A 14,265-nucleotide genomic window follows, 5' to 3' on the forward strand; every position below is an offset into this window, starting at 1 on the left:
TCGACGAACCCTATTACAGTCAGAGAATTGATTCCGAAGATGGCGGAAAACATCGTCAAATCAAAACTCGTTTTCGAACAAGAAAACAAAACCCTTCAACAGGCATTAGAAGCAGAGGAAACGAAGGTTTTCTCGAGCGAAACGAGCTCCGAAAATGCGATGAAAGAGATTAGCAAAAACCGTCTAGCTTTCTTGCTGAAAGTCTCACGGTGGATGCGCCAAAAATCAGAGCTGATTGAATTACTAACGCGTGCGCACCTGTGGTTCCGCTGTGTGCACGGCTCAGTGACCAACGGCAACAAATTCACTACAAAATGAAAAAAAAACTGACTGGGCTTGCTGCCCTGACATCCCGTACGGCGTTATTCAAAAGAACCGGAGAAATGCTGGTGAACATGAAGGACGAGTCGAAACTATACGATATCTCTCTAGCACTGGTGCTGTTTGAACTGCTGTTGTATGCCGCAGCCCATGAGATCTTCAAAAACGACTTCTGGATCCAAACGTTAGCCACGACCCATGTGCCATGGATCCAGACCTCAGACACCCGACTACTACACCCGAATGTACTAATGGCTATCCTTCGCACTGAGTGCGGACGGATCATTCTAGATCGAGTGACAAGCTCTGGATGGACACACCCGATCCTGTCCACACTCATCCACCTGAGGGACAACCATGAATGGCTAGCAGAGGAAAAAGCGATGCTACAAATGCAGGTGCAGGATGGCAACATGCTGCTAGCAGCAGGCCCATTGCACATTGACTGTTAAGGGCTCGTTCTGGGAAAACGTATCCATCTTGACCGTAAATACTAACGGAGTCTAGAAAATGGGTACAAACTGATTGACAAGACGATTTCCAATTTGCTTACAAGAGACGAAGTTTAGAGATGTTCATCATGCCAACAAATTTCAATTCCTTCTGCAAGCCATTTTCGTTTGCAAATATTTCATATCAGACCGAAATGCCGTGCATACAACCACTCAGTTCTCTAGAAGTGGTGGAGTTGCTACCATAATCCATAGCGATTTTCCTGGATTTGATTCAGCTGAAGAAATGGAAGATTGGACAATCCCCGGTCGTTACCTAGTAGTGCGAATACGGGTTCAAAACCAAGACCTATACATCCACAATGTGTATGCATCGGTCGATCCACAGGAAAACTATCACTTCTATGAGACCCTGTTGACACGGGAAATCAACCGTGACGACGTACACCGGGTAATGGGAGACCTAAACATGACCTTTAACCCACTTCTAGACTCGGCTACGGTGTCAGCTAGACATAACCGACCAAGACAGAGCGCTTTGGAGTGGATAGCTAGACTAGGCGTATCTGATTGTTGGCGAATTCAACACCCAGAGCGCCGTGTCTTCACAGGACCACCACCCAGGAAAAACAGACTCGATTATTGCTTATGTCCGATACAGTCACGACACGCTACTACGGATCATCACGCTACTTTCAAGTTCCTCACTCGGGCGATCATTTAGCACATATTGTCACCTTAAGGCAATGCCACCAACCGCGAGGTAAAGGGTATTGACGCCTCCCCACAAAAATGTTGGAATGTCCACTCGTCAAAGAAGCAATCGAAAACGAAGCAAAACTCCTCCTTCCAGACACACTTAACGCCAATAATCCTGGATTAGTATGGGAAGGGTGGAAATGCCGAATGACAAACCAGTTAAAATCCCTGCAAGCAGTAATGGCGATCCAAGAAAATCAAGGCCTTCGAGCAGCGGAAAAATGCTTCGAACACAGCATGGAAAATTACGTCGATAATCCGTCACCCAGTGCCCATAACACTTATCAAGAGGCAAAAGCTGTCTATACAGAGCGGAAAGAACATGTGGCTCGACTCCAACAGGACTCTGCCTCTGATTTCCACGCAGGTAGCATGGAAACATCAACCTCAGCATTTTTTCGACCTCCTATTTCCCTACTGCGCCCTGTGCAGGTGACGTCAGTGAAACTAGAGTCGGGGGAAATATCCACCGACCCTCAAGAAGTGCAACAACGTTTTCGTTCCCACTGGGGGACAATTTTCGGAGACCCAACGAGTCCACTAGATGGAACTGTGATTGGTGAAGAAAAGCGAGCGGCCTTGCTCGAGTCGATTAAACTAAAACTTTCAGGAGAAGATGTTGAAAAATTGGATAGTCCAATAACACCCGATGAACTTACAGCAGCTATCAAACACATGCGAAGCAATTCTGCTCCAGTACTGGATGGGCTAACCCCAGCGTTTTACCAGACATCACCCGAGGTTTTTGGAAAAATACTATGTAGAGTGTTTCAGTACCAACTAGACCGAGGGAATCTGCTACCTTCCCAACGAAAATCCTGTGTCACCCTTCTCTACAAGAAGGGAGACCGGAGCGATCCAGGCAACTACAGACTGATCGCACTTGTGCCGGTAGACGTCAAAGTCCTATCGAAGGTGCTAACTTACCGCCTCAAAGAGGTTCTACCTACCATTATACACCCCGATCAAAAAGGATTTTTTTCTGATAGATCACTACATCATCAAGTACGCCTACTAAATGACCTCCAACATCATGCAACGATGACTAACTCGGAAGCGATGGCTCTGTTCCTAGACTTCGAGAAGGCATATGACAGAGTGAATTGGGAGTACCTCTTTCTTATTCTGGCAATCCTTGGCTTTGGCGAACGTTTTATCTCGTGGATTCGCCTCCTGTACAACAAACCTCGTGCATTGATTTTATTAAACGGGTTTCTACTACAACCTCTGCAAGTAACGCGAGGCGTGAAACATGGTGATCCGCTGTCATCACTTCTTTTCTTACTCTGTATCGAGCCACTTGGCAATCTTATCCGCCAACGCCAAGACGTTGGTGTACCGGTCAATGTACAAACCACGATAGCTGGTCTATACTTTGCAGATGACTCGACATTGATAGCCACGAACCCGAATAGATTACGACAACAACTAGAACAGGTGCAAATCTACTGTCAAGGATCAGGAGCACGCCTCAACTTAAAAAATCCGCGTTATTGCCACTAAACAAAAGGCAAACGTGTCCAGTCATCCCCGAAGTTAAGTGTCTAGGCCCCAACGATTCAGTCAAATATTTAGGCATACCAATCGGCCAACACATATCGGATGACACAATAGTCGCCGAACTCAACAACAAATTCTACAGAGGGTTCGGAATATGGGGTCGGCGAGCGAGAACACTCCGGGGGCGGCTCCTACCAGTACACACTATGATACTCTCCGTACTTTGGCACTTCACCCCGCACACTACGATCCCAACTTCCGGCGTTCGGAGATGACAGCGAATATTAAATAAGTTTGTGCTGACCCGGAAAAATGAAGAGGACTCGACCTTCATTCAACTGGCTCCAACTGAGCGACTGTATCAACCGCGAAAGGCAGGCGGATTCCAACTTCCCCACCTGCAAACACAACTAAATGTACAACGACTCTCCAGCAGTTTGCGAAGATGACAGAAGCTCCAGAGAAGGGAAACTGGCCATCCCTAGCAGCCACGTTCTTCGAGACGCTAACTCCATCCGTACCAGTAAACCACCCGCTAGACTTCCTGGACTTCTCGCCTTCCAAGTTCAAGTGCCTGCTACGTATGGAGGCTCTGCCCCATTGGTGGACCGAAACTTGGAAGCTATGGCACAAGATCGAGTGGCCCGCGAAAGGAGGACAGAACCGCCCCGCAAAAGCACTACTATGTGCCCCACTCTGGATATCAAAAAACCCTCTCCTCCATTACACAACTCCACAAGGGCACAAACGAAACATTGCCACAATTGCGGAGCCGAAAAGGAGTTTCAGACTCCAGGTAGCCAAAAATCTACAATACGATTGTATGAAAGATATTATCGACGACATTGGCAAACATCCATCAATTTCCACATTCCTAAGGAAAACCCTGGATCCTAGTAATACTAGCGTCCCTCTACAGACTCAGAAAATGTGGCTCCGAAGTCTCCATAAAGAGCTCATGCAAGTTATTTCCCAAGTGGAAGCAACACTAGGCAACTTGGAACTTCAAACAAACCAAGCGACGACTTTCCTTCCCAACGTAGGAGTCAAAACAGCCGCAAAAATATTCGCATTTCCTCACATACCCCGGGACAAGGTGAAACAACTACTACAACCACAGCTGCTAAACCCCACCCAACATCCTATCTGCCTAGATTTAATTGCCACAACGTTAGAAGATGTTTCCGCCTTTGTGAGATTTGGACGCCAACACAGATCGGAACTCCTGCCAATTTACGATGATCTACAAATGCGCATCGCGCAACGTATTTTGCCAGTAAGGTCGCGCTTTTGGTTCCTCAAACATCTAGATCCAAATATCCAGTGCTGCCCTTATCCTACATGCAACAACATAGAGACAGCAAAACATCTCTTCAAGGACTGCTCCAAGTCTGACGCGCTGTTGAAAGAACTGTGGAAAGACTGGTGCCGCTTCTTTGAAGGACAAATATTGTGTTGCCCCACAAGCTGCAAGTAGCACCACGCTGGAATAACCAACAAGCTGAGATTATATCACTATGGAATATGATCAGGTGCATTACCCTCCACCACAGCTGGACAGAACGAAACCGGCTCTGCTTCGAGGAAATCGACCCTGAACCACTCAATACCACCCTTGCCGCGATTTACACAACATTCGGAGTTCACTACCGTCGGCTGCTTAGACAGACCGACAAGCCGAATCCAAAGAACTTCACAAGCATTCTCAAAATTTGGCAACATCCAGTTTCTTCGGGGGGTTCCAACGAAGAAACCACGATATATTCCGAGTACGTCATGTTCAGCTACATCTCACCCAACGGACAGGCATCGTATTCCAGACACTGATCGAATAACCGACAAGAAGATAGCACTACTACTTAGCAAATTGAGAAGACCACTAATCGGTAATCGACCATTCTTCCTGAGTTCGCAAATCAACGAGTGACAAACGAAGACCAAGACGATGTAGCATCCCGGTTGAGATAGATCGAGCCGGCTACCCATCGAGTCGCACGTGGGCACGGCCGTCATGTACAGCCAAGTGCAGCTAGAGGACGAACCCGAAATTGGCTACACGAGCCGCGACAAGGCCCGCCCGCGCGGCGAGACCTCGTCAAGGGCCCCGGGATGTTCGCCGTGTACTATGAGAACCCGGAGATGACGCGCGAGGCCATTCACGAACGTGGATGGGTACACACGGGAGACATCGGCTGCTGGAACGCCGACGGCACGCCCAGCATCATCGACCGCAAGAAGAACATCTTCAAGCTGGCGCAGGGGAGTACGTCGCCGCCGAGAAGATCGAGAACGCCTACTCCAAGTGCAAGCACATTGCACAGCTCTTCGTGTTTACAGCGACTCGCTGCAGACCTGTCTGGTTGGTGTGGTGGTGCCCAATGTGGAGGCGTTGAAGGTGTGAGCCCAGGAGCACGGACTCAGCGGCGACGACGCCAGCAAGGCCAAGGTGCTCGCCAACCCCGAGTACCAGAAGGACGTGCGTGACGACACGGAGCGCGTGACCAAGGCAGCACAACTGCGCGTTGTCGAGCGCGTCCGCAACGTGGACTTCCACCCGAAGTCGTTCTCGTCTGACGACGACCTGGTGACACCGACGGTCAAGCTGAAGCGGCCGCAGCTGAAGGCGTACTTCCAGCCGCAGATCGACGAGCTCTACAAAGAGCTCCACGGTCATCTGTGACGAAACCAAAGCAACGGTGTATTTAAACTTGACAGGCTTCTCGTACCCGTGGTGTCGGATAACGCCAAGATTATGGGCGATTCCAGTTCTGGAGTATTGATTCACGCTGACGTCTTGATGGGAAGCCGACCCAGAATCGCCTCGGGTAGTACCAAACACTCCAATCGTTGCTGCTGCCTCGGTGACCGTAGTCAATGCCATTGGCCGCAACAAGGTGTAGCCTATCGCTGAGTCCTTTTGTGTAGTTTCCTAGTTCAACTGCTAAAGCATCAATGGTCCTGGGTGCTTCTACATTTATACCAGAGGCTAGTTGAGCGAACATCCCCCTTCACAGTTATGCGGGAAACGTTTTCAAATGGGAATTCGATTTTCAGAAGAGAACATCTATTTGTAGACGATTTTTCTTTTACAGTACCGTTCGAGTTTCCCAGTTACGTACTAGTTGAACGCAGCGAGGCTATACAGTCTCCTGCCTGGCGTTGTGGGGCGTGCTTCAAGAGTTGAAACATGCAAATGGCATGCTAATGCTTCTTGGCATTCATACGCAGAAAGATTATGTAGTACTCGTAGAGACTTTTTGGCACATGGGGGAATACGCTGTCCGCGGTATGTCCAAGTTCCTTCCACTTCTGGAACATCTGAAATCGGTAAACCTCATCGTGCATCATATCGCTCAGCGTATTCGCGCTCATCACTCTCTCTTCCTCGTCGTCTTCGTCAAGCACCTTTTGGTACCTTCTAAGAAATCGCTTGTCCTCGCCAGCGAGAACATCCGAGGAGTGAACAACGGCCACGTTCGACACACCGGTTTGGTCGCCTTCGACACTGCAATGCCACTTGCGAGGAGTACACCGCAAGATCCACAAGAGTCGTGCTGGATAGACAGGGCGTTGGTTGTTGGGTCTTGAGGACTGGAGGAGAAATCGTAGAATGAGAAATGCGGCAGCTTCATGGGTACCGGTAGCTCCACGATGCGACATGTGTATGATTATTATTTTACATGTACACGTAGCCCTACGGTATTTCACGAGGCACGATCTCAATAACGATCATGCACTGCACCGCACTAGGAAGGGAATCTTGATGAGCATACTGTACCATATTACATGTACAGTACTTGTAATCAATGAATAATCGTAGACCCTGGTAAGGATAGGGTTAGTAGGGGTAGGGTAGTGGAGGGCGACGCTCATAAACTACACCTATTGTGAAAACGGGCGATTTTGTCACTCCGTATAGCTCTGTAAATCAGGGCTGTGAGCAAAAACGATACGTGGTAATTTGTACTGAATAGGAAGTTAATGTGGGTGCTATTCTGAGTAAGTCGGCTTAAATAGGAGTTGGGAACTGGACTCTGAAGCCATCTTGTCAGAACAGAGTGGTGAGGGAGAGAGACAGCGGAGACACGATGTATGCCGCGGAATTTCGACGGAGAGCTGTGGTTAAATCCACCCAGCCCTGCTGAGTGGCGCCTTGACTTGGCTTAGCGTAGAGATTAGTATCAGGGCGCAACGTTCTAATATCGAAAGCAACTAGCGCGGCTACGATGCGCTCTTCCGCTCTCGCGTAGAGGTCATCAAAGCTGCCCTCTGGGTCGAAGCGAAACTCCGCGTCCTCGACACGGACGCTGGTTCTGCTCGTCCTGTTGATTCCTCCTATTTTGACTGATATCTTGGCTAGTGTTTGCATAGCCGGTTGCTCGGTGGATTTATTTGTGCGGACTTCCTCGGAATGCCGAGGTTGGAGCTGACATTTCAGCCTATTTAGAGACCAAATCGATTACAACTCTAAAATAGCTTTGAAGCGATGCTGCATAAGACCGATTATAATTAGGGGTACCCAATTCTAAATAAGGGATGGGTCGAAATAAATAAGGGTTCCCGTCTCTAAATAAGGCACTAAATCAGCCGATTTACTATCCGATTAGACATTCTGAGTGCTTTTCACAATACATACCACTCCGTCTCAAAATTGATGTCCAATCCCACTCTTTTTTTGTCTCGAAAATGATGTCCTCAAACTGTATTTGATTTAACTATGGTGAGTAGTCTGCTCCCTGTAATGCTGCGACACAATTACGGCTGTTTTGGGGGAGCACTGAAGGCTCAGAGGCAGTCTTCCCTCCCGCTGAAGCTTCGGTGAGGAGGCTTGAACGTGTTGCCTCCTGTATCCTGAATGCACAAGTCCATCGACCCCTGCAGGCTTAAGAACGCGGCATTATTGTCGATGGCGGCAGCTCCCAGTACGCTGCTGTAACGGCATCAATGAGCTCATCAAAGTGAGCTCCCGCCTTCATGGCGTGCTTGAAACCTCCATTGGACTGGGAAAGTAGGAGAATGGGCGGAGCTGGACGCTTGGTTTGAGGAGGAAGGGTGACATCTGCGATCTGCCGCCCTGTCCCAGCTCTTAAATCACCTCCGTGGCCATTCATTTCGTCACTCTGCTGTCAAAACTAACCGTGCTGAGTAAATAAGCACACGGTTCAAACCGTGAGAACGCGCCGCGTCGTATTTGCCAAACCGCGCTGCAAAAGAAGAAATATTGACAAAACGCGCATGTGATCTACAACAACGGGACATCAATTTTGAGACGGAGTAGTAATCGACGCCGCGTCAACCGCGGCACTGCATAATCAGCACCAGTGGTTGGAGCTGCAGAGCCTCCTGTAAGGCAAGCAGCGTTAAGGAGCTTTGTCTAACTGCTAAATGTACTCACTTCGCAACTTACTATCGAGCGCGCAAACGTCATAGGAGGAAAGGTTATAGTCGCATGAGGAACGTGTCAGCCAGTAAATAGATCTATCAAAATAATTCCCTTCGTAATAGGACCCCCCCGTCAGATCCTAAGATAACCAACTTGACCTATAGAATTATGAGCTCGTATAATCCGTTGCCGGTTGATAGTTCTGGCTCTCTAAAACACTGGACAGCAAGGAATGTCAGGTTTTTCAAATCATTACATTATTACGACGTGGGGGCTATTACAAAGAATTTTGTAATTACATCCGGGCTACATCATTAAGCACGAATCGCCGCACGATCCCAATAATGATCCTGAACAGGGACCAGATGGCTCTGAGGTGCATTCTCAACCGCATGCGTCGAGGAGCAAAAATAGGCGTTCATTCATCAAATTTGATGCATGTCGCACTGCGGGGGTTGGGGAAGTATGAGGACTACCAATCGTAGCAGACTAGTTGCTTCCTCGCATGAACCAAGAGCGATACCAACGGAGAAAGGTGCTGTTCACGAGCGAGCTTTCGAAAAGGCTAAGCATTTCGTCAAGTCCGCAAATTATGCAACAATGACTGATCACGTTTAGTTTTTACGCTGTAAAAAAACTCATAATTTGTTAACAGATTATATAGGACGGGAACTTTTTTTACGAGTGTTGTAATCAACTCGTGGTTTACGGTATTTCGGTTTACGGTGTTTCGAAGGCACGATCCCAATAACGATCCTGCGCCATGTCCCAGCGAACAGCCGAGATGGTAAGGAAAAATAAGAGATAAACTCAAATTATACTAACTAGTACACTGTCGTTAGTAACTAAAATGATGCAGGTTATTAACTGCATTAGTGGAGGGGGTGTCGACCCTATATGTCTCTGTGTCGCACTAGAATCGTTTGTCGCACTGGAGCCGTTTTTTTACGTATCTATCGTCCAAGACTACACAATGGAAGATGTATCGCACCGCCCGCCATCGACTTCAGCGACGATGAGCTATAAAACATCCAGTGTGATGTAGATTACTCTTGGTGGGAGTAATCACTTGATTTGGTGACCAAGTCAAGTGATCGGAGTGTTCGAGACGACGACAATGATTTATTGTGCCTTTCAGCAAATCGGACTCTTATACTCCGAATAGCAAAGCATCAGGCCATGGGGTTAGGTAAACTGACACTTATTAAGAGAAGTCGATTTAGGCAACATGGGATTAGGTTGACCAATCGAAATGTATTGCTACGAGAGGAATAAAATCTTCCGATTTGATTGAATCAGAACATTTGTCTGTCATAAGCAGACGGCAGTAACATACAAAGGAAGTCGGTACACCATTTCCCACCCAACTTGCAAGTTTTACAAACCAAGGTGCAAATGACTGGTCCATACAACTTTTTATTTAATACTACGTTTTTCAAGAACGAACAACATTTTTCACGACTTGCAGAAAAATCCGGAGCACATTTTAGGCAACTTGAAAAAAAACCCGTGGTCAAGCATGTTAGAACAATCATAATACACTATTTCGGCGCATACAGCCTGATTTGATGTTAAAGGCCGTGGTTTATGTGTCCCGGATAGTAGTGTTGGCGCAATATTTTGGTAAAAAGAATCAGGCCTATACACTGTTCAAGAATAGAGGCCAATGTGTGATATAAATGCTTTTGGGAGCAAAATAGATTTGTTTCACTCAACCCCTTTGGTGATGTACCACGGGATCGATGAATGCGGTAGCACGCTTGAACACTAGGCCTGATAGCGTTTGTCCAAATCCTCCTCAAAATAGACAAAACAGTGGCCAAGCTCTTGTTTTGTGCAGTTTGGAGCATCAACTGAAACAACGGGATATGTTCCGATCAGTTTGACATCAGCTCTATACTGTAGAGTGTGCAGAACGCTGTTCATGTGTGCTAGCCAGAGGTATATGGCCATGCTTTCTCACTTCAACGCCTGAGGTCTATTCTCAACCGGACCCATGCAACCGCACCGCATCGTACAGTTACATGTATGTGTCATGTGGCCGCGTCGGATGATAATGAAAATGCGGTCGCAGTTCTTGTTCACAGACAGCTCGTGCAAGCTATTTAAACTCAAAAGCGTTCCAACATGGGGAAAATGGAATCTGCAAATGCAGCCAACCTATAATTGATACTAATACTCACAGATAAGGCAAAGACGCTGTGTCACCCCCATATATCTAATCTCTGCACCGTTTTTGCCGAAACCTGACAGTTTTTACGTGTTGAGGCCGTGCGTTGCGGTGAAGGGCTAAAGGAACAGCCACCAGTCATTTTGAGCTACTCGAGAGGGCGACGTTCTTCTTCCGCATTTCTCATTCTGCAATTTCTCCTCCACTCCTCAAGACCCAACAACCAACATCCAGCCATGCGTCTCTTCAACGCGACCCTTGTGGTTCTTGCGGCCGTCCTCCTTGGAAGTGTCAAAGGCCGATCAGACCACGTGGACGTTGTTCACTCCTCGCATGCTCTCGCCGGCGAGGACAAGAGATTCCTTCGAAGCCATCAAACGACGGATGACAAAGTCAACCTTCCTGAATACAACGAGGAAGAGAGAGGTATATATCCCGCGTTTAGCGCGGAGGAATTGTTTGCCGCGTTGAATTTTCACAGGATGCAGAACGATGCAAATTTCCGCTTCGAAATGTTTCAAGAATGGAAAGCACGTGGAATTACTTCGGACCAAGTCTACCAGCATGCGCCGTCTGATCTCCACAAATTGTGGGAAGCGTTCAGGAGAATTCATGGCTAAGAGGTGTGTTTCAAGTAGCCAGGACTTGAAGCACGCGCCACAACACCACCCAAAGGAGATCACGATAGGCGGGGGGCTCTATCGCCTCGCTGCGTTCTACGCATCTGGGAAACTCGAACGCGGTACTGTAGAAGAAAGCTCGTCTGTGGTTAGTTGATTAAACAAATAGAGGACGACCACTTCAAAGCTATTTGATCCGACGGTACTAAATCTGGGAATATCGAAAGTGGTAGATAATATTATCCGCATAACTGAGAAGGTCATCTCATTCAGATGACGAAAATCAACGTAGATGTACAGTACATACAAAATCTACTTTGCGAATTGTCTCGAGCAACACATAACAATACTGTACTGTAGTAGATAGATGCGAGGTAAACTACATGGACTTGATGTAAACTACATGGATTTGTGGTAAATTATATAATATATAATATATAATACGCATCCCCAACAAACTCGCTCTCTGCTCGTCGTGCTCGCTGAACTCATCGCGCACGTCGCGTTCGTCAAGCACGTCGCGTTCACCGCGCGCATGACGTCCATCTCGTACATGTGTCTGCTGAAGGCGCGCCCGTAGACCTCCACTGTTACAACGATGTAGCATCCCGGTTGCCGATAGATCGAGCCGGCTGCCCACCGAGTCGCACGTGGGCACGCCCGTCATGTACAGCTAGAGGACGTGCCCGAAATTGGCTACACGAGCCGCGACAAGCCCCGCCCGCGCGGCGAGACCTCGTCAAGGGCCCCGGGATGTTCGCCGTGTACTATGAGAACCCGGAGATGACGCGCGAGGCCATTCACGAACGTGGATGGGTACACACGGGAGACATCGGCTGCTGGAACGCCGACGGCACGCCCAGCATCATCGACCGCAAGAAGAACATCTTCAAGCTGGCGCAGGGGAGTACGTCGCCGCCGAGAAGATCGAGAACGCCTACTCCAAGTGCAAGCACATTGCACAGCTCTTCGTGTTTACAGCGACTCGCTGCAGACCTGTCTGGTTGGTGTGGTGGTGCCCAATGTGGAGGCGTTGAAGGTGTGAGCCCAGGAGCACGGACTCAGCGGCGACGACGCCAGCAAGGCCAAGGTGCTCGCCAACCCCGAGTACCAGAAGGACGTGCGTGACGACACGGAGCGCGTGACCAAGGCAGCACAACTGCGCGTTGTCGAGCGCGTCCGCAACGTGGACTTCCACCCGAAGTCGTTCTCGTCTGACGACGACCTGGTGACACCGACGGTCAAGCTGAAGCGGCCGCAGCTGAAGGCGTACTTCCAGCCGCAGATCGACGAGCTCTACAAAGAGCTCCACGGTCATCTGTGACGAAACCAAAGCAACGGTGTATTTAAACTTGACAGGCTTCTCGTACCCGTGGTGTCGGATAACGCCAAGATTATGGGCGATTCCAGTTCTGGAGTATTGATTCACGCTGACGTCTTGATGGGAAGCCGACCCAGAATCGCCTCGGGTAGTACCAAACACTCCAATCGTTGCTGCTGCCTCGGTGACCGTAGTCAATGCCATTGGCCGCAACAAGGTGTAGCCTATCGCTGAGTCCTTTTGTGTAGTTTCCTAGTTCAACTGCTAAAGCATCAATGGTCCTGGGTGCTTCTACATTTATACCAGAGGCTAGTTGAGCGAACATCCCCCTTCACAGTTATGCGGGAAACGTTTTCAAATGGGAATTCGATTTTCAGAAGAGAACATCTATTTGTAGACGATTTTTCTTTTACAGTACCGTTCGAGTTTCCCAGTTACGTACTAGTTGAACGCAGCGAGGCTATACAGTCTCCTGCCTGGCGTTGTGGGGCGTGCTTCAAGAGTTGAAACATGCAAATGGCATGCTAATGCTTCTTGGCATTCATACGCAGGAAGATTATGTAGTACTCGTAGAGACTTTTTGGCACATGGGGGAATACGCTGTCCGCGGTATGTCCAAGTTCCTTCCACTTCTGGAACATCTGAAATCGGTAAACCTCATCGTGCATCATATCGCTCAGCGTATTCGCGCTCATCACTCTCTCTTCCTCGTCGTCTTCGTCAAGCACCTTTTGGTACCTTCTAAGAAACCGCTTGTCCTCGCCAGCGAGAACATCCGAGGAGTGAACAACGGCCACGTTCGACACACCGGTTTGGTCGCCTTCGACACTGCAATGCCACTTGCGAGGAGTACACCGCAAGATCCACAAGAGTCGTGCTGGATAGCGCATGGTGTAGTGTCTGCAGGGAAATCGAAGACACGCTGGGGGAGTCGGCGAGGCTCCCGGCAGTTTAGCCGTAGTGTATTGCCATAGGTAAATAGCAAAGTGAATAGGACACGAGGTACTCCTAGTGCTGCGGCTCCTGCTAACCAATGAAGCCGCAGCTACTGTAATATAGGTTGTCGTTAGCTAGTCATCAAGTTTGTCGTTTTGGCGCACTGGATTTCTGGCTGGTCATCAGCTTTACGTTATGCTCCGCTTGCTTTTCGTTATGCACACGATTTGTTGTCGCAGTCATCACGTTTGCCGTTATTGACTGCGACCAGTTGGTGTTGAAGCTGCTAGCTTGGACAGGCTGGAGATTTCCTCCACTACAGATGGCTGGGTGTTGATTGTTGGGTCTTGAGGACTCTACCATAAGGTAAAACGATCCTTATTTGCGTTTTGAAAACGCAAATCGAGGTCGATCAAAATATATGGAGGTCGTTCACGATGGAACGAGCGAGATGGTGTCAGCCAGTAAAAAGATCTATCACAGAAATGTCCTTTGTACGCGTGATAGGGCACCCCCAAGATTTACCAATACAGTACGATAGAATTATGACTGGGATTATCCGTCGTCATTTGCTGGCTCTCGCCCTCTAAAACAGTGGACAGCATGGAATGCAAAGTACAGTCTGGGAAAACAAATCATTGCCAAAAATGGCGCCGACGAAGAATACCTCAAAAGTCCGAACCAGCATCAAGGGCGTCCACAGAAAGTCAAACGAATTCAAGCGTGAAAGTGTGAGCAACGACAAGAAAGCAGAGGAGCTCTGGATTTTACCACGAAGTAAGGTCTGCTTCTAAGCTAAACAG

At 48.5% G+C, this 14,265-nt stretch overlaps 2 protein-coding genes across 2 annotated transcripts; both read left to right on the forward strand.

The window, feature by feature from the left end:
- Window positions 1–5,141: 5,141 nt before the first annotated feature.
- Window positions 5,142–5,712, forward strand: IUM83_14300 (Long-chain-fatty-acid-CoA ligase; the record flags this gene model as incomplete). Its single annotated transcript, XM_067939033.1, has 2 exons — window positions 5,142–5,295; window positions 5,435–5,712. The coding sequence occupies 2 exons, from the start codon at window positions 5,142–5,144 to the stop codon at window positions 5,710–5,712; spliced, it is 432 nt and encodes a 143-aa protein (XP_067791115.1).
- A 6,246-nt stretch (window positions 5,713–11,958) lies between these two features.
- IUM83_14301 (Long-chain-fatty-acid-CoA ligase) lies at window positions 11,959–12,529 on the forward strand (the record flags this gene model as incomplete). The annotated part of the gene is made up of 2 exons (XM_067939034.1): window positions 11,959–12,112; window positions 12,252–12,529. 2 exons carry the CDS (start codon window positions 11,959–11,961, stop codon window positions 12,527–12,529), a joined length of 432 nt encoding a protein of 143 aa, XP_067791116.1.
- Window positions 12,530–14,265: the final 1,736 nt, after the last annotated feature.

This window comes from Phytophthora cinnamomi (genome assembly GCF_018691715.1).
Source record: "Phytophthora cinnamomi strain GKB4 chromosome Unknown Contig42, whole genome shotgun sequence".
NCBI classification, from domain to species: Eukaryota; Oomycota; class Peronosporomycetes; order Peronosporales; family Peronosporaceae; genus Phytophthora; species Phytophthora cinnamomi.